At 33.0% G+C, this 20,104-nt stretch overlaps 1 protein-coding gene across 1 annotated transcript; it reads left to right on the top strand.

Moving 5' to 3' along the window:
* Positions 1 to 1,597: 1,597 nt before the first annotated feature.
* LOC126967183 (alanine--glyoxylate aminotransferase 2-like) lies at positions 1,598 to 14,302 on the top strand. The gene is made up of 10 exons (XM_050811660.1): positions 1,598 to 1,740; positions 2,211 to 2,279; positions 2,887 to 3,005; positions 7,452 to 7,686; positions 8,136 to 8,229; positions 9,123 to 9,337; positions 10,337 to 10,556; positions 12,945 to 13,189; positions 13,740 to 13,914; positions 13,993 to 14,302. Exons 2-10 carry the CDS (start codon positions 2,218 to 2,220, stop codon positions 14,077 to 14,079), a joined length of 1,452 nt encoding a protein of 483 aa, XP_050667617.1. The 5' UTR covers positions 1,598 to 1,740; positions 2,211 to 2,217; the 3' UTR covers positions 14,080 to 14,302.
* The last annotated feature ends 5,802 nt before the right edge of the window (positions 14,303 to 20,104 follow it).

The following is a 20,104-nucleotide window of genomic DNA, read 5'->3' as shown; positions in this document are numbered from 1 at the left end:
CGGTGTCAACTCAGGGGCACACGTTCTAAGCACGATTGGAGAAATGCCATCCGACCCGCTCGACTTCCTGACGTCCAACGAAAACAGAGCTCGCCTAAGAGTCAAGAGTCGAGTTGGAGGCAAAGAGAGCTTCTCTTTAATAAAAGATTCAAAATATTTACCTTGTAATCTAATTATAGCTACATATCTGTACAAGCTATCTGCAAATAAGTACAGCAACTTTATAGTTGTTCAAATAAAACGAATATAGTTTATAACAAATATTTATTTTGTGCTTTTAATTTGTACAGTCAATTTTAATCGAGACGGCAGTTATCAAGAAATAAAGTCGTTTATCTTATATGTAGGTTAATAACTGGAAAAATATAATATATTGTGTAGGTTCAATGCTTTTATAATATGCATAATCATTTAAACATACATACATATCTTATTGTACACATTAATTGATTTTATAAAAAAACCAAAAATTTATGGTGTAAAGACTTTCTTTCATTTTGTAATTAATTATTAAAAAAAACTATGACTAGTTATAATAGGTAAAGTCAATGTTAAGGTATATTGAAACTCTCTAAAAACACAAGAAAAATAAAAAAGATAAATAGTAGTTAAGTTATTTTTTATAGAGAACCGAACAAAAAAATTGAAGTTTTGAAATTTAAAATTAACGTCAATTCCTGCCTTATAGACGATTGATGAAAATTATATAAATTAACAAAAATCTTATTTTGCAAGTTAAAAAATTGAATAATTTTATCAAATTAATGTATTGTCATCGGTCCTCGATAAATCTATGAAGTATGAACTAAATCTGACCCTTTAAAGTGGGTTGAAATCCCGCCCAAATGAGTTTGGTTACAAACAAATATACATACAGGTGAAGCTAATAAAAAGCGTGTAAAAATCCCGTTTTTCCTCTTGATTTTACAAGACTTTTTTCCCATCGTCTTCATAAAAAGTCTGACTTGAAGGCCCGGTCATACCTCTATCTCCAATATCCACAAAAATTGTTTTCTTAGAGAGTCGATTACAACATAATGCAGTGAAAATATTCCGGCGCAAAAAATAAATTGCAAAAAGAAGGACTTAAAGAAAAAATTGCAACGAATAGAATATTTATATATAATTTGAAATATCCAATAAAAAATTTGGAAGTTGCTTCCCAAAAATAAACTTTGGAGTTTAAAATCTCTGAATTTTCAGCGATAACAACATTCTTTTTTTGAAGAATTTAATAGACTTAGTATTTTTCTAAAAACTTAAACCGAACAATTATTCAATTTAATATGTATATTTTGAATACCAGTAAAATAAATGGCCATTTGCAGCTTAGCCACATGATCAACACAAATATAGTACTATTGGTTGTAGCGTTTACAATCCTCGTCAGTCCGCGCCTTAATTTCAACCAGTTTCTCATAAAGTGCAGTTCCGACTGGAATTAAATTATTTATATCCAATGGGACGGTATTGAGTGGCTTCTCCTTAAGATGCATGCGCTCGCTCCATGCTAATACCGCGCTGGCCGCGTGGCCGATTAGTTTTATGTTCATGTGTGTTATCAGTGCAGTGATAACGCGTTTGTTCTTGTTTCCATTGGTCGCCGCGAGGGCGTGCCGACGTTGCCTCTATATAATTGTCTAACAATTACCTCAAGGTAGCATTGCTTGCTGCGGCGTCACACGTGACTTGTGCGGTGGTCATCTCGACTTTACATCTTGCCGTAGTTCTTATTCCATAGTAAGTGATTATATTATTTTTAATTCAATTTATTCTTTAAATACGGTGCTTAATTTCATACTTTAATAATATAATTGTGATAACAGATAGAACATTGATATAAATTAACTTATTTTTAATCCAAACAAATCTTATAGCTATATTTACAATACTATGACTAAATAAAATTAAAACTATCATTACGTGGAAGCGTACCAAGAATACTGGCAGCATTACCGCAAGGCTGATCCGTTGACCGAAATAGCTGCCAGCGCTTGGGTTACCAGTAGCCTTATTGAGGCGCGAAGATAGTATTTTGAACATTTTCCGCGCCTCTGAGCCCCATGAATTGATTTTAATTTAATTTAGCACCGTAATTAATTAGACAATATGGATTTTACCCATTTATTTCTTTTATTTTGCATTCCGTTTTCATATTTATTTTCTTACTCCTGAACATGTTAACAGCTACATTTGTACATTTTTTCTAGATAAACAATGGCTTACTTACAATCGATGCCAAAGTGTGAAACTATAGAGAAACGGGAAAAATATATAGGGTGAGTATTAGACTAAATTTTATTTATCAAATGAAAGTAAATTGCTACATATTAAATATCTTCGACGGCATGATGTGCCCTGTAGTCCCTTCCAATATTCGTGATGGGGACGATAGCTGGGCCATACGTCAACTGTTCGACCTTACATCGTTAAAAAACAGTTGTTATTTTTATGTAAATACAATTTGGGACAGTAAATTTGAGCTTAATATGGTTGATTTTATTGTATACATATATTATGGTATTTACTATTTGTTACATAAGTTGAAAGCAGCATCGAATAATAAAACTCATAAATAAATTTATATAAGTATTACAAATTCTGAACATAGAACATAGCTCTAGATTTCTGATAGTAAACATTATCAAATTGAAATAAAGAATATATAAAAGATTAAATAGAGCTTAGTTTAAAAATTGTTTCGGTAATTAAATATTTATTAAATTCTGAATGGCTATCAAATTGGGGTTTTAAAATCGTAATGAATGAAGTTTAGATATAGAAATAAGCTTCGCAGCATTTTAAATATTGATTACTCGAGTTAGTGGCAGCGTTAAATGGAGCTACACATATCGGGCGTGGTTCTAATACAGTAAATCTTCACAGAGCTGCCTGCCAGTTGTTTTTCCGATCTTCTCCACTGAAAATCGTTCGAGGTATCGCCCAGTTCATGTATGACGAGACTGGCGAGAGATATCTCGACTGCATCAACAATGTTGCACACGGTAAGTCATTACCTTTACTTTTAAATTTATATTCATTTGTTTACTGATTTTGCACTTAATAGGATTCGAATGGCAAATAAATAAATGAGTTTCTTAAGGCGACACTAAATGCCAGAGACAGACAGATCTATGTAACAAAGCCAATATTTCAAAATTCTTGCGTGGAAAACAGTTTATATGCTTACAATCCTCGTTATTCACTATTAATCTGAATATATTAACCTACACAAAAAAGTACAAGCTATAAGAATAACCTTTCTGAAAGAAGTACCAAAAAAATGCGTAACGCCATGCCAAAAAACTTGTTTAAGTTCAAAGAAAAGTGGTAGTTCAAAAAGGCTCAGCAATGTTAACTATAACCAACAGTAAGCATAAGCAACCTACAAATAAGACTTAAGGATATGTATAACAGGATTAAGTAGTGTTCATAGCTCGAAATGCTATACTTTCACCACAAAACTTGTCTGAAAACACCATATTTGCGTGTTTTCTGCTTACTCTTCGCCTTAATGATACCACAGATTGGCCAGTTTAATTGTACGATATTACTTTGTAACCACATTTTTTACGAAAAAAAGAATCCCGCTGAATTTCCTGCGCCCGTTCTTCTCAGGTCTGAGGCATACTTTTTGGAATGAGTGGTAGTTTTTGTGTTCAATAAGTGATATAACATCCTATTTTGAATAAAAATATTTGAATTTGAAAACAAAAATGCAATTTCGTTTTATAAAGATGAGCGCGCGGCTCTGAGCAATCAAGCGCGGGTATATGAGGAATTTTATAGTTTTTGTGTGCTTAAATTAATTATTAGAATTTGTTTTTTTTTTAAATCAGCTGCTTTGGTGTCTAGAAAAATTAAATCCCTTGTACAAATGACGTAGGTACTGTTTACAACAAAATAGTTATCTAGTATTTAGCTAAGCCGACATTAGAAATTCAAATATAGTCACATTCAGAAATTTTTTTACCATGATAAAACGCTATAAATTAAAAAAAAACCTTCTTCAGTTTTTAGTACATTTTATCAAATTTAGTTGTAAGTATATTTAGTTTTGTAAATTTTTGTTTTGCATATTTTGTACTTCATAGAGCTAAAATTTTGTTTGAAGTCTTAAAAACTATATAACCGCTATGGTAGAATCCTCTTAAAATAAAAAAAGTGTGTGTGTCAGCTCCGATGCACGACTGGAGTTTACTCCTCAAGAACGATTGCCTTTGAACAGGTACTAAAAAAAAACGTCCTATGGAGACGGTTACAAACAGACATACAGCAGAAGCTAATAAAAGCGTATTAATAAAAAAAATCGACATCATATGTAAGGGTAAATAAACGCATTCATTAAAATTGTTAAAGAATATATATATTTTTATTTTATTTACATTTTTTAGGACTATTCGGCGAAAAATTCATTAAATATTTTTACATTTAAGTAGATTTTACATGATTACATCATTATAATTATATTATATTCGATAATTAATTAACATAACTAAAACTACAAAAATAGTTAATAGAAAATAAATCATATTAACTTTAAAAAAAAATATAGATATTTAAAAATAAAATAATATGTTAGTTTAAAAATTGTCGATTTGGCGTGAAATGCGCTATATACGAGTATACTCTCCATATTAAATTAAACATTTAATTATGTGTATAGCTCATATAAATATGTATGAACTATATTTATAATTCAATATTTAATAAATACAAAGCACACATGTTTATATATACAATACATGTCATATTAATGTATGAATTGTAACTTACTTAATACCCACGTGCTTATCAGATTTTCCGGCACTATTATTTACACCACATTCTTCCATAATTCATAGAATTTTCACTTAACTTTATGAAAGTATAATAAAAAAACAATTTTAATAATATAATAAAGCTTCAAAATACAAGAAAGTGAAAGATGCGCGAGAAATGATGCGCACCAAAAACGTTCTATGATTTCTTTGTGTGTTCTTCTCACGAACTCTACTACTAACGATTATTCAGTTTGACTATAACGGTAGCGTAAGCAGTATTGGTCGTGTTCTACCACGAAGAATACATATATTATCTTTGTCGAAATCTAGCAATTTAAAATTTTTATTGTTTAATACTGTCGAAAAGAGGAAAAGAAAATAAATAAAATTTAGTCTATGTGTTGAATAAATAGAACTATGTTAATTGATATAACATCAAATGAAGATTATAAAATAATTATATCCTAAATAGTTCACATACCTAAAGATTTATGTTAAAATAGCAGTGTTTTACTAATACATATGATTGAATCTCCAAGCGTTTAGACAGGACTCTACTCAGAGAGCAGATATGTTTTTAGGTGTAATTAAAAGGTGTAAAACGCCAGTTTGGCGCTGTTGGCCATGTAGCGAGATTCTGCGGAACTAAAACTAGTGATCACAACCGCAGCTAAACAAACATCTATAGGAAAACTATTTATAAAAAAAAATGTGCACTTTATTACGTTGATCCCTGAAGAATAAATAGCACGGAAAACGAACGAAATTGATTCAAAATACAAAAATACTTCAGAGTATTGTATGCTTCTCTCGCAGCCACTTGTATTATACGTCAAAATTAGTTCTCTGGACGCTTGCGAGTGGCGCTTCCAATAGGCACAAAAATTTGCTGTCAAATATATGGAACAGCCTGTTCAGTGGTTTTTATACAGGTCAGTGGGTGTAATATATGAAATATAATTAAGAGCACGTGCTTATAAACATGAAATTATAAATTAAAGTTAAGTCCAACAAAAACTCCAACCGCTCCAAGTAAATATAATTGAGATAAACCTTTTTGGATCGTAAACTAATATTTGATCTGATATTGATATAGATGAAGAAACGATGTCTATGATATCTTATCCTTAATTGGCAGGGCTCAGAAGAGATATCCAATAATTATGTTACCTATAGCAATTATAATACCTTGTATTGTATGTGTTTTGGTATCATCTTACATTATGTAACGTAACATTTCTTATGATTTGTGATAGAATTGTAATAATTTTAATTAAATATATTTACTAGTAGGAGGCTCCTTTGTACCAGTGGGAGGCTCCTCTGCACAGGATGCCGGCCAGTTTATTATTATACGGTGCCTATTTCTGCTGTGAAGCAGTAAAGTGTAAAAATTACTGTGCTTCGATCTGAACGGCGCCTTAGCAGTGAAATTACTGGGCAAATGAGACTTGACAACTTATGTCTCAAGGTGACGAGCGCAATTGCAGTGCCACTCAGAATATTTGGGTTTTTCAAGAACCCTGGGCGGCACTGCATTGTAATGGGCAGTGCATATCAATTACCATCAGCTGAATGTTCTGCTCGTCTCATCCCTTAATTTCATAAAAAAAAAAATTCCAAAAAGAATCTCACAAAGCAAAATCTTTTTCGCGTAGTATCATATTATGGCAATGAGATGAGAAAAGTGATTTAATTATTTTCTCGCGAAGTTGGGTAATAGGAAAAAGTGAATAGTGAGCGTTGATTTGACTTGTCGTGGTGGCGTTATTAAACATGTTTTATTAAACTTTGTATATTACTTAGAAGTACACAAGTTTAATCGAGTTAAACTTAGTAGTGGTGTTATATTGGTAGTGTAGTAACAATGCCAAAATCGACTTCACAGGAACATTCGTTGGGTTAATTTAAAGACTGACCAAAATTTCATTGAAAATGGTCCGTTCTTAGATAATTTACTTATATGTCTCTTGCTGTTAGACAACCGATAAAAACAGGCCAGATTTAATGCTTTAGTGTGCGTGACAAACGTCAAACGTCTTACACCCGCGACTTTGTGTTAGTGTGCGTGCATTGCTCAAAATAGAGGCTAGTGCTATAGTCTATTTTTTTTCGATGTTTTCACAGCTCTCATAGTTTATCTAGACGTATAAAGATCTAAGGTCCAGACGTTTTGGAGTACAAACATTGATAACCGTAATATCTGAGCTTTGATCGGTTCATTTTCTCGTCACATTCGATGATAAAATCGAATTAGATAATAAATTTATACTTTTATATATTTTTATGTATTAGGTACCATTAATATTAATTATGGGAAAGACGTTAATTTTTTTTAAATCACTTTTTTCCAGAAGGTTTTTTTGTAAATGTTTATTTATTTAAATAGATTTAACAAAGTAAAACCTTATATTATTTATATAAGTATACATATAAACCTTATATAAAATTCATAATTGGATCCAAATCTTTAGTCGTTTCTGAGATAGTTAAGAAAACAATGTATTTTTATACAAGACTTGCTAATTTAATAGGAGCTATCAGATGCGTAGTATTTTTCTTTACACAAAGGCAATTAGGTCATGCGCTACACACAGACACAATTAGGTCATACGCAATAATTATATGTACAAACTCACCTCAATGTTGATAACACTCTTACGGTGATAATTGTTTTGTTTGTTACAGTGGGACATTGCCATCCTCATGTGGTAGAAGCTGGCAGGAACCAAATGTCCTTGATATCAACAAACAACAGATATCTACATGACGAGATTGTAGTCTTAGCGGAGAGACTGGTGAATACTTTGCCAGCTCCACTATCAGTGTGCTTCTTCGTCAACTCAGGGTCTGAAGCAAACGACCTGGCTCTCAGATTGGCTCGTGTCCATACCAAGAAGAAGCATGTGATCACTCTTGACCAGTAAGTATCAACAAAGCATAACTTACGGTGTTTGTTAGTACGAAAATGTCGAGTGAATCTGTTGGCTTTAAATTAGTTTTCTTTTGATATAAAAGTTGCTGTTCTTAATATAAATATAAGGAAGCGCTATAAAGAATGCGGTTACGATATAAAACTCACAGATCAAGTTATTTCTATAGATATGAATATCATATCGTCCAAAACTTCGTAGTTTGAAAAGGTTTGGTTATTAAAACAACTCTGCAATCTTTGTAGTGTGTTCTTAATATTTGGTATCTTTTAAAAAAGATTTTTCTTAAATACGTTTTTCGATATATAATATTTTTCCTATGAATAATATCTCAATTAACTAACTTGCCAACAATGGTAGAGACGAGAGACTGATGATGCGTGCAGTGTGTTGGGTTGGGGTCCTATGTTGGGGTGCTACTAGCGCCATTTTGTTCCAGCGCGTATCATGGCCATCTTACTTCTATGATTGATGTGTCTCCATACAAACTGAACCTACCGGGAGGCCCCGAGAAGCCAGAGTGGGTTCATGTGGTGAGTTGCCGTGGCTACTCCACCATTTTATAAATTAAAAGTTAGATCTTAAGGCGCGGACTGACTAGGATTGTAAAAGCTACAACTAAAAGTACAATATTTGTCTTGATCATGTGGCTAAGCTGCAAATGGGCATTTATTTTACTGGTTTTATTTTGTTTATTCAAAATACTATACATATTAAATTGAATAATTGTTCGGTTTAATAGTTATATATATGACATAATATAGTCTATTAAATTCCTTAAAAAAAGAATGTTGTTATCGTTGAAAATTCAGAGATTTTGAACTCCAAAGGAAGCAACTTTAAAAAAAAATATTGGATATTTCAAGTTATATATAAATATTCTATTCGGATCAAATTTTTCTTTAAGTCCTTCTTTTTGTAATGTATTTTTTGCGTCGGAATATTTTCATTGCGTAATGTTGTAATCGACTCTCTAAGAATCCAATTTTTGTGGATATTGAGGTATGACCGCGCCTGTAGCTAATATAATATTAGTAATTTTATTTCGAGTTTTTAAATGTATCATTTACATTTATTGGAAGTGACTCGATACGTAACAAAAGTCGATGAGCAGTTATCCGTATTTTCGCTCAAGTATTATATTATTCGTGTCATAATCAGAAAGGACAATTTTGGGTTGCTACTTTGTAATATACATCAAGATGGTGCGTATCGGGTAGGCGATATGAGCAAAATATGGAGTTATGACTACGTTTATGGTTCATGTTTTTCCTTTATTTCCTAATATATAAGGAGTTATTATTAAGGGGTAACATTTGTTCTTTTATTTCGTTATTATTTATTCTTATTAAAACGAATCGTATTAGCTTCACAAATATTTCTGAGGAAGTAGAATATGAATATCATAAGTTATTCTTTTACGCAGGCTTCCGTTCCTGATGTATACCGAGGAAAATACCAGTATACACGGGATTCAAATTGTGAAGAAGAATTAGGGAGATTATACGCAGATGAGATTGGAAAGATCTGTAATGAAGCTTCTCAGGAAAACGGTGGAATTTGTGCTTTCATTGCAGAGAGTTTGCAAAGTTGTGGGGGACAAATCATACCGCCCGATGGTTACCTAAAGCGTGCTTATGAGTAAGTATATTGGATTTTGTTTAAGAAAACTTTTTTGTAGTGAAAATAAGGGACGAGACGAGCAGGATGTTCAGGTGATTACAATGCAGCACTACAACTGCGCTCGTCACCTTGAGACATACGATGTTAGATCTCATTTGCCCAGTAATTTCACTAGCTATGGCGCCCTTCAGACCGAACACAGTAATGCTTACACATTACTGCTTCACGGCAGAAATAGGCGTCGTTGTGGTCGCCATAATCTAGCCGGCATCCTGTGCAAAGGAGCCTCCTACTGGTAAACTATATTTCAAACGAAATAAAGAAGTAAGGTAACCTCAGAATACAGAGTTCGTCCTGTATTCTGAGGTTAGTGTATTTATTCGAACAAAACAGATATTTTAACTATATTTACAATACTATGACAACATAAAATGAAAACTATCATTGCGTGGAAGCAGCATTTCCGCGTTGGATAGCTAGGTTGATCCGTTGACCGAAATAGCTGCCAGCGCTTGAGTCTCCATAGCCTTGTTGAGGCGCGAAGATAGATCTTTGTACATTCTCCACGCCTCTGGCCCCACAGGCCAAGTGTCTCGACACCAAACGGCACAAAGATGTATGACTCACTGAGACCGACATATATTGAGGTTGTAAGATATAAATATATAACATTATTACAACTGCTGATCGGCAAACGTTGTTTTGCCATGTAAATTAAGTACCCCGCTCGCTCATTGTATGAATTGTCATACTCGTTTGTAACGATATGTCTTTGAATGAATAATTTGTATTGCGAATATATAGGTATTTCCAAGTTCAAAAAATATAGGTTCCCGGTAAATAATCACCAATTTTATACACTAAAACGTTCTCCGAAACATGCTACATCTTTTGGTATAAGTACTATTCCGATCGGTTCAGTATTTTCCGCAGTATAACCGAAGGAATAAAAAGGGCTCTCTCTTTATTTGAATAACTTGTGACTTATGTGATGTAAGAAGAAATTTAATTTTTTAGATATGTTCGGGAAGCTGGTGGAGTATGTATAGCTGATGAAGTCCAAGTTGGATTTGGTCGTGTTGGATCTCACATGTGGGCATTTGAAACTCAGGATGTGATCCCCGACATTGTGACTATGGGCAAACCAATGGGCAACGGCCATCCAGTCGCTGCGGTTATTACCACTCCAGAAATTGCGAGAAGCTTTGCCGATACGGGTATCGAATATTTTAATACGGTAATTATTATATTTCATTATATTTGTTTAGATTCTATTATATTTGATTCTATTTTAAATAGAAATATATACCTATCTAAGCGTAGGATGCTACCTCGAGCAATAAGCTCTGATATTGCTTGTAATAAAATAAAATTAATTTTATGTCATTAAGATACAAATAGTTAGGGCATATAGTTCGACGAACAGATGGCCGTTGGGACAGTAAACCCTTGAATGGCGATCCACGTAACGGAAGACGCAGTGTTGGTAGGCCCCCCACAGGATGGACCGACGATCTGGTCAAGATCGCCGGAATACGTTGGGTGAGGGCAGCGCAGGACTGATCATCGTGGAAATCTTTGGGGGAAGCCTTTGTCCAGCAGTGGACGTCTTCCGCCTGATGATGATGATGACACAAGTACACTAACTGCAAAAAAATACTGTAAATGTCCTCCTTGAGGTCTCCAGCGCCTTTACTAATGATGCGCACCACAAAATGTCTGGCGTACTTAGGTATGTGTGTGGCGGTGTGTCAAGACATTATCCCTGAAAATCACTTGATTGAACTTAAGGGCCATAAAAACTCGAGCCAAGACACCTTGGGAATGTAATAATCACTCTATGATCACACAAATAGATCTAATAACCTAATAACTGAGTGTATCCATTTTCATTATAGGGAGCATAACCACAAAATAAAAAAAAAACATAAAATCACGAAAAAGAAAATAATATTTCATGTAACTCCATATGAGTCACGGCAACATGAAATATAACAGCTGAATATCGCCACTGTATATCACGTCGAAAAGCCAAATTTCACCCCCATTGCGTTGATGTCTGGCATTTTACGACCACGCTTTCAGCAAGAAACTTTTTACCTCGCGCAGCCACTTTGTCGGATTATTTTCCCGCTGCAGTTTGCTCAAACTGATACTACGGCCGTCAAACGTGCAGCAACTTCTCCCTCTTCAAATACTCTTGATCTCTGGTATTCCAAATGTTGGTTCCGCGGCTAATTTCCCCTTTTATTACGTACCTAAGCTGCCCGTTTGCTGTAATATAAAAATATAGGTAGTTGTCAATAGAATTATATGGCATCACATTGGTATCATTTCATTATTTACAACTTTAACTTTCCCAATTAATACCTGATGCTTTAATGGTATCTTATCTTAGTCATACATCTACTACAGCTTCTTACTTGACGAAAAAAACATCCTGATTCGGTAATGAGATAAAAGCCACGCCAAGTCAAATTAAGTAAACAGGGTCATGACGTCACGTGTTAATAGATATTAGTAATTGGTTGCCCTTATTTATTATAAATAGACATCTTGATAGACATCAATAATGAAGTATTATTTTGCTTTGTCTTTGAATGCCAATATTTGACTAATTTATGTGTTCCAGTTAAAATATTTTTATTCAAAGTAAGATTTTAAATAACATATTTAATGTTAAAATGTATCTCTAATTCGAAAATATATGCCTAAAATCTGAGACGAACGGTTGCAAGAATTTTATAACACAAAAATTATTAATTAAATAGCTTGCGTGCGTCGCCCCATTCCCAATCTGTAGTACCATTGAGAAAGTCATTTATTTTTAGTACCTTTACCAAATAAACGTTTTTTATGTAAATTTCGTAACACACATCAATATAGGTTTTATTATAATTGAATAAACACGATCTTTGTCGTACACGCTCTTATTATGGTTCGAAATGATACTGAGGTGCACCGCACCAGAATTTGGAGCAATGAAGTCTAATTTTAACGGACCAGCGCCTTATTATTGCACTTGAATGTGGGCCGACTGGAAGATTTATCTTGCTCCATTGTAGACCCCTAGTATAGTCGAAGCCATTTGGTTTGGCCATACAACTCGCTGGCTGATTTCGATGACCTAAATATTATTGTCTGATGAACTTTGCAGTTTGAATCATCTATGTCAAGTCTCAGCCCAGGATCGAAACAAGTGTTGTTTTCAGACATCTGCTGCTTTCACTAACGTAACATGAAAATATTCATGCTTTGTAGTGTCATATTATCCATTGCAAAGGTACAAGCGCTGCGATCCTGGGATGGGAAAAACATCTCTGTCTGAAAGATGGCAAAATTAACGAGCTTGGGCTGATCATATGGCAATGTAAAATTATGCAAAGACAACTTTGCCTAGACTGTGGTACGTGACTCAAACATGGGACTAGAAGTCACCCAAGACTACGACTTCTACGGAAGATCCCCATCTTTGCAAGCATATCGTCAAAAAAGTTGCCACAATGGGAACTTGAAATTATGGCAATCTTGTACTTCTTGATAATTCTTGTTAAATAGTACTATACAAAAACTTAAAATCTGTTATAATTTGATTAGCGATTGTATCTTTACTGTTTATTTTCAGTACGGTGGAAACCCAGTCTCCTGTGCTATCGCAAACGCAGTTCTAGATGTCATAGAAGAAGAACGACTAATGGAACGCGCGAATCGCGTCGGTAACCACTTGTTATCTCGGTGTGAAGGCCTCAAGCACAAGCACCGGCTCATCGGCGACGTTCGTGGTCGAGGACTGTTTGTGGGAGTTGAACTTGTGACAGATAGAGAGACGAGAACTCCAGCCACAGTGGAGGCTAAGCACGTTGTTAATAGGTAACTATGACAATTCACATAAGGTAACAAACACCACATTCTAATAATTGCTTAGTTGTGGCATGAGCACCATATTATGGTAGTGGTTCTGCTTAATTATTATGACTGTGAGTCTAGTAGACATTATTTTTCACCTATTTTTTATTTCGAATTCCATTCAAGAATATTCCATGTATTATTAAAACTTTAAATGACAGAGTTGTCAGTCAGTGTTGCACTTAAAACAATAACAACATGGCGTGTAACCGAAAATCGTGACGATTCGCTATAAAATTTGTCTCATACGTCAATAAAGACGTTTCACTTCAAAAATGGTCGCATAAGAAGTATACCTAAGCGACGTCTCTTATCTTCATACTGCGGAGATTAAATCGGTCATCATGTTCACCTTCGTATCACCTGGAAATTTGTGTTTGCCTGTAAAAAACGGTTTCAAATGTAAGTTTAGGTAAATGTCTAGTTTTCGTCGGAAGTGGCCGATATGGTTTTTGATAGGTTAACTTCAACCTTTTTTTTGTAACATTTTTAATTATGCATAGATACATTTCAGGATGAGAGAAGAAAAGATTTTGATTAGTCGAGATGGACCAGACAGTAATGTACTGAAATTCAAACCACCGATGGTATTCACAACACAAGATGCTGACAGACTTGTTGACACTTTAGATAGAGTATTATTAGAGCTTGGTGGAGATTGGAGGCCAATGCCCAACCTTAAACTAGAGGTAAATAGTTGTTTATTTAGTGAATAATCCAAAAAATGAATGTTGCCATAACATTAATACAAAAATACTTAATTTTAGGTGCGAGTTACTCCTATTAGTAACGAAGTGGAGACCAGTGAAGCAGTGATACAAAGTAGTATGAAACAAGGTGTCAAAGCTATGTAGTAGCAAGCATAATGTAATCTCAATAGTACTTAATATAAATATCGAAAATATCGAATATTAAGATTGTAAATATAATGGTAAAATGATTTGAATTTTTAGGATAATTTTGTATTATATTTCATATCTTTTATATTGATACAATTTGTAAAAATGTACATAGAATGTATTATTATTTTAAATAAGTTAATATAATAAAAAATATTATGAGTTAATTTTTCAAAAACTAGTTTGATTTTTTACAAAATAGCAGTTTACTTAAAAATACAATTTGCGTAATTGAAGTCATATTCTCTCTTTTGATCTTACGTTATGTAAATTGCACTTATCACAGTTTTCAGGTTTTTATATATTGCAGCACTTACAGAAGAGTTTTTTGGTCGGTAATATTGGTAATATTGTAAAATAATAGAATTGTTCAGTCACTAGGAGCTAAGAAGGTTCATGTTTAGCAAAGGGTGCAGAATGAGTTTCGTAAATGCTGTTTTTGATGTTGAGTTAGAAAAAGTTACAATAAATTAGCATTTCCTGAAAAAGTTCGATACCAAGTTGAAGAAAACTTAATTCCCTTCCCTGTCGAGCTCCAAATAGCTTCAGTAATTTTGTTGATCATAAATAGGCAACAGCACCTATCCTAATCTAGTATTCTCCAGTAAATACTAGCACTTATATATATTTTGGTGATAAAAGTTGGAAAAGACGAAGCTCAACCTTTTTCGAAGTGGTGGTACCTAAATGGTAAAATGAACAATTTTTGTGTATTTTTTTGGCCCAATTGAATAAAGCTAAATTTTAATTTAACATCACATAGCTCTGTAACCGCTCTGTGGATCATCTAACTGCACGAGTAAAATTTGACTGACTAGGTACCTACATAAGTTATTCTGGAAGTTATTTTGTTCTGTTAAGGTGTTCAAGATAAAGCTTTAAATAAAGCAGCAAATTCAATGCAGTGCAGCAATGCGAATGGGTGTATCACAGGGTTCAATTTTAGGTTCTTTCCTATTCGTGGCTTATTTGTATAAACGATCAAGTATATTTCGTCAAAACACAACATGTACGTACTGAAATTTAGGTAAGTATCGAGCTTCACTCACAATCATAAGCTTTATACAAATGCGTTAATAATGTCTATTTATTAATTTATTTTATTTCACAAATAAAATTTGAAAACCAAAATTTTATGAACGATGTGGGACTCGAACCCACGACCTCCGGCGTTCCGTGCTGGTGCTCTAACCAACTGAGCTAACCGCTCGAGTGTCGTATCGTCATAAAATCTTTTATGCTTTGTTCGACTCTCATAAAATTTTCTTTTTCAAATTTTATTTGTGTATTAATCCTAGAAGTGAGGTTATCACTTTAAAAACATAAATTGTTTATTGTATTTATGGGTAATCAACAGCGTTACAGTAGGTAAACGTTAATAAACAATAATGTAAAACATAATTCTTAAGTTTTACAACAAGCTATATTACAGAACAACTGCCTTTTGTGTTTCATATTTTCTGTGTGTATGTTTGTGTGTGGGTGTGAAAGGTATGTGTGTGTTTAGTAGATAGATAAAAATATGTATATATTTTAAACAAATGAGTATGACACTGCTTTAGACTAGTGTTATTTAATAATTTCACGTTTAAATTTATCCTTTTCTAATATGAAGATATCCAGAAGTTATTATTGTAGTTATTTTGAATCGCGCATATAATCGAGCTTTTATAATAGTTAGTTTTAGTACGTGGTGCAACCAGGAGTTTCGTATGACGTGTTCTATATTGTGGTACATCAAACGATAGGACACTCAATGATTCTGAACAGTTTGTATTGCCTGACAATAAAGGATGTAGAAACATTACATCTTGTTGGTTTCGGCGTAGTTCCAGTGGGTCTATATTAAAAAAACTACATCGTATGACGTGTTAGGATGATATGCATTGAAACATAAATATTTTAAAAATGTTTGTAATACTTCTTTCGGCGCGTTATGAACAAATGATGAGAGTGAAATTTTAAGGTGCGCGCTAAAATTAACTGACGTTTGCGACATTCGTTATTTTATTTTTTGGTTTCTTCGTCCATTATTAGGATAGGCAAAGGGTTCAATAACGTTCAATAACAATTTCGGCCTGTACAGCCGTATTCAATCAACGATCATCAATATACGAGGTGCCACAATAAGTATGCGAGTGTTCTAAAACACAAGTGATAAAACTGTTTAGTCTGGTGAATAATGATACCTACCATAACTCTTTTTATTATTAATTTAATATAAATAACATTAGTCAAAATCCGTGCGGGGACTATTAACCAAAATACAGAGTACCTACAAGATGATAGCTTAGGGATGGCTAAATTCCTTATATCAGTATCTGGTAGTTTTGTATTATCATAATACTAGACTTAGAAAGAGAAATATATTAATAACTACCAACTAATCTGTGAAGTGGCAAAAATAGTAACTACGGTCGCCATGTTGAAATGTCATTCGACTGTCAGTGTCTAGTGTCTACTATTTTCGAGTGTTTCGTGTACTTACTAACTAAATAATATAAATAAAAATGTGTCGATTTTCCCAACTTTTGTTCACATGGGGCCCCCATATTGAAGGATTTGCGAACAGACTTAGTTCTGCAGCATACGCGGTTAAAAAAAATAGACAATTAACTGACATAGATACGGCGCGAATAGTATACTTTAGTTATTTCCATAGTATTATGTCCTATGGTATATTGCTATGGGGCAACGCTGCCGATATTAATACAATATTTGTGCTGCAGAAGAGAGCTATTCGCGCTATTTATAACCTAGGTCCTAGAGAATCATTGAGAGCAAAATTCAAAGAAATTAACATCTTGACTGTTGCTACTCAATATATTCTTGATAATGTAATGTATGTTCATAGGCACATAAGTGAATTTGCCAAAAACTATCATAACCATAATGTTGACACCAGGAACAGACATAAACTGATGATGCCTACTACTCGGCTAAGTAGAGTTAGTAAGTCTTTTGTGGGGCGATGTATATGCTTTTACAACAAGATCCCAGAAAATGTTCAAAACAAAGGTGTTACGTTATTCAAAAGAATTGTTAAAAAACTATAACATAAATGACTTTCTATAACATAAATGACTTTGTTAATGATACCACAGATTGGGAATGGAGCGACCGCCCTCAGGCTATTAAATAATAAGTTTAATTGTACAATGTTACTTTGTAAATGTTACTTTAATTGTAAAACATATTTTTGATGAAAAAAAAAGCCCGCTGAGTTTGTTGCGCCCATTCTTCTCAGGCCTGAGGCATTCACTTTGGAATGGGTGGTAGTTTTTTTGACTTTCACTAAGTGATTTCACATCCTATTTTGAATAAAAATATTTGAATTTGAATTGAAATTAATTAGCAACACTGAAACGACAATGGCGACACCCATCAGTTCACAGATAAGTTGGTGACACTTGTAATCTACTTTTGACATTGACAGTTCACAGTAATAAAATTAAAAATTTCTAAATATTAAAAACTACCTACACAGTACACACCTTCAGCTACATAATTATTAGTTGTAGCTAATTGAATACTTTGACATTTTCCACGAAAGTGAAGCAAAACTGCTTTGTGATCATTGAAATTATTAGTTACCTTATTATTGCAAATTTAATAATATACAACATTACTTTAATTGCCAATCCAGGTAAGTACCTATTTTTAATATGACTGCTATTCCATCCTATATCCATATATCCATCAGCTAATGTAGGACAAGTACGTACAGAATTTAAAAGGTAATTTAATCAAGAGCAGGAAATGACTTTATATAGTGAAATGTATTAATATGTTATAGTCAGAGGCATTTACAAACTGTGATGTAAAAGTCCAAATTTTCCTTATTTTATCTAAGTTGTAGCATATTGTGTCTTACATTGTTTTATTTTAATGACAAGAAGCGACCAATTAAGCATGACTGACCTGATTTAGATGATATTTGGTGATATTCCCAGCCAAAGCAGTATTTCTTATATTACTTGAAGTCCTAAATGAGTTTTGAAAAAAATGAGTGATACTATGATTGAGCTCATCACTTCAAGGTCATTAGCCCAGTAATTTCAATAGCTATATATCCTTTAAACTAACACTAATTTCTTATATTTAACAAGATTATATTCTTATTTACTATGCATAGAATATCACTGATATTAACAACTAAAATATCAATTATTTATGTGTAAACATAATTTGAAGCTTTTGATGTTTTACAGCCAACCCAAGATGTCTGATTCATCAGAGTTTTCATCATTATTTGATCTAGTAAATAGTCACTTGTCTAAAGGTGGTGTAAAAGAGAGTCATCTAAATAAAACTACAAATGGACCATTCAAAATACCATCTCTTTCCAATGGGCATGGTTCTATTTTGTTGCTTGATAAAAGACTGACATTAAACATAAGCCAAACCTCCATTACAAGTGTGTTAGCCGAACAAGTATCAAATATGTTGAAAGCTAAAGAAAGAAAAAGACAGGAAGAGAAACAGAAGCTAGAAGAAGAGATGAAAAAGTTAAAATTGCAAGAAGAGAAGAACTATGAAATCAATCTCATGAATATTTTACAATCACCTAAAGTTGAAGGAAAACCAAAATCTTTACATGAATCTCCAAATGGAACAAGCTCATCTGAGTCACTCAAACAAAAGCTTTCAGATTCTGATAAAATAGAAAAACATAAAACAATCCATACACAATTAAACTATACTACTACTGATATATCATATAAGAATTTTAAAGTGAATAAAAAGAAATGTTCTGAATTTGGCAAAGTTTTAACTTCACGGCTACGGCCAGTGGCAGCTCCGTATAAAAAAAAATCTGTTCAAAGTGATATTTTAGTATTTGATTTTTCCACTGCATCCCCTTGTGATATATATAAAGCTCATTTAAGAAGACCCACAATGTCCTGTAGTAATATAAAAATGGAGATTTTACCATAATGTGTCATGACTTAGGTAAATAAAATATTATGAGTGTTTTCACTAATAAATACTAGGTATAGGTAAATCAAATTTATATTGTAATGACTGTGATATATTTTATTATATAATATTTTAAATAAATCATTTTCATTTTAAAACTCACAATGAAATATTATTTATGTATCTGTGATTAAACTCCTTATGTAATGAGAATGTATTCAATGACAAATGATTCAGTTTTACTTTTGAAATAGAATGTGTACATACACTGAAGCCTATCAAATTTGTAATGTATGTTTCACCACAATTCCGTTGAATTTGTTATGCCCGTTCTTCTCAGTTCTAAGTAATGGATCATTTATACGACTAGATAGACTATGACAGCTGTGAAAACGCTAGCACAAACTAAAAGGCATAAAAGACATTTATTTTTTCAAAAAAAAAAATATACTAGATACTACTACCGCTTCAGAAACTAATGGTGCTCTGAGATAGAAGAAGCGGCGTAAGAAACCTCTCCCAGCATACTATTTTTGTGCTCTTTTTAATAAAATATACAATATTGTGTCATAAAAATTAGGACGTAGCTTGTCACGCACACTTAACTAATATTCCTGGCCTGTTTTTATCTGTTGTCTAACAGCTTGAGACTATCTAGACGTATAAATTATCTAAGATCTGAGTCATTCATTTCCGAATGGGTAGTCGTTTTTGACATTCAATAAGTGATTGTATATCCTATATTGAATAAAAAATATGTGAATTTACAATGGTGGACAATATTGTGCAAATTTATAGAAATTACTTAAATTCCTCAGCACAGGAAGAAGAAGACTCTATTAGTCGCCCTAATTAATTTAAATCAATTACAGAAAGACAATCATAATAATTTACTCTATAGAAAAGTAACGCCTGCCAAATAACCTTAGCAAATATCTGTTGCTGTGTTTGTCGTATAATTTTTTATGTAGGATACCGTACGGGCACATTAATATTATGACTGTTGTCTGTTTGTCCATCAGCAGTGTGTATGTCATATAATAATATAAATGTTATGAAA

The sequence above is a fragment of the Leptidea sinapis genome, chromosome 12 (genome assembly GCF_905404315.1).
Source record: "Leptidea sinapis chromosome 12, ilLepSina1.1, whole genome shotgun sequence".
In the NCBI taxonomy this organism is placed as follows: Eukaryota; Metazoa; Arthropoda; class Insecta; order Lepidoptera; family Pieridae; genus Leptidea; species Leptidea sinapis.
The sequence above is the reverse complement of the archived record's forward strand: the minus strand, read 5'-3'. Positions and strand labels throughout refer to the sequence as shown.

What these genes read in the sequence shown, in the direction of transcription:
- LOC126967183 (XM_050811660.1), top strand. Translation starts at nt 2,218, where the DNA reads ATGGCTTACTTACAATCGATGCCAAAGTGTGAAACTATAGAGAAACGG. An exon ending in CATGTGATCACTCTTGACCA is followed by an intron (nt 7,687 to 8,135) that starts GTAAGTATCAAC and finishes ATTTTGTTCCAG; the next exon opens with CGCGTATCATGGCCATCTTA. An exon ending in GTATCGAATATTTTAATACG is followed by an intron (nt 10,557 to 12,944) that starts GTAATTATTATA and finishes GTTTATTTTCAG; the next exon opens with TACGGTGGAAACCCAGTCTC.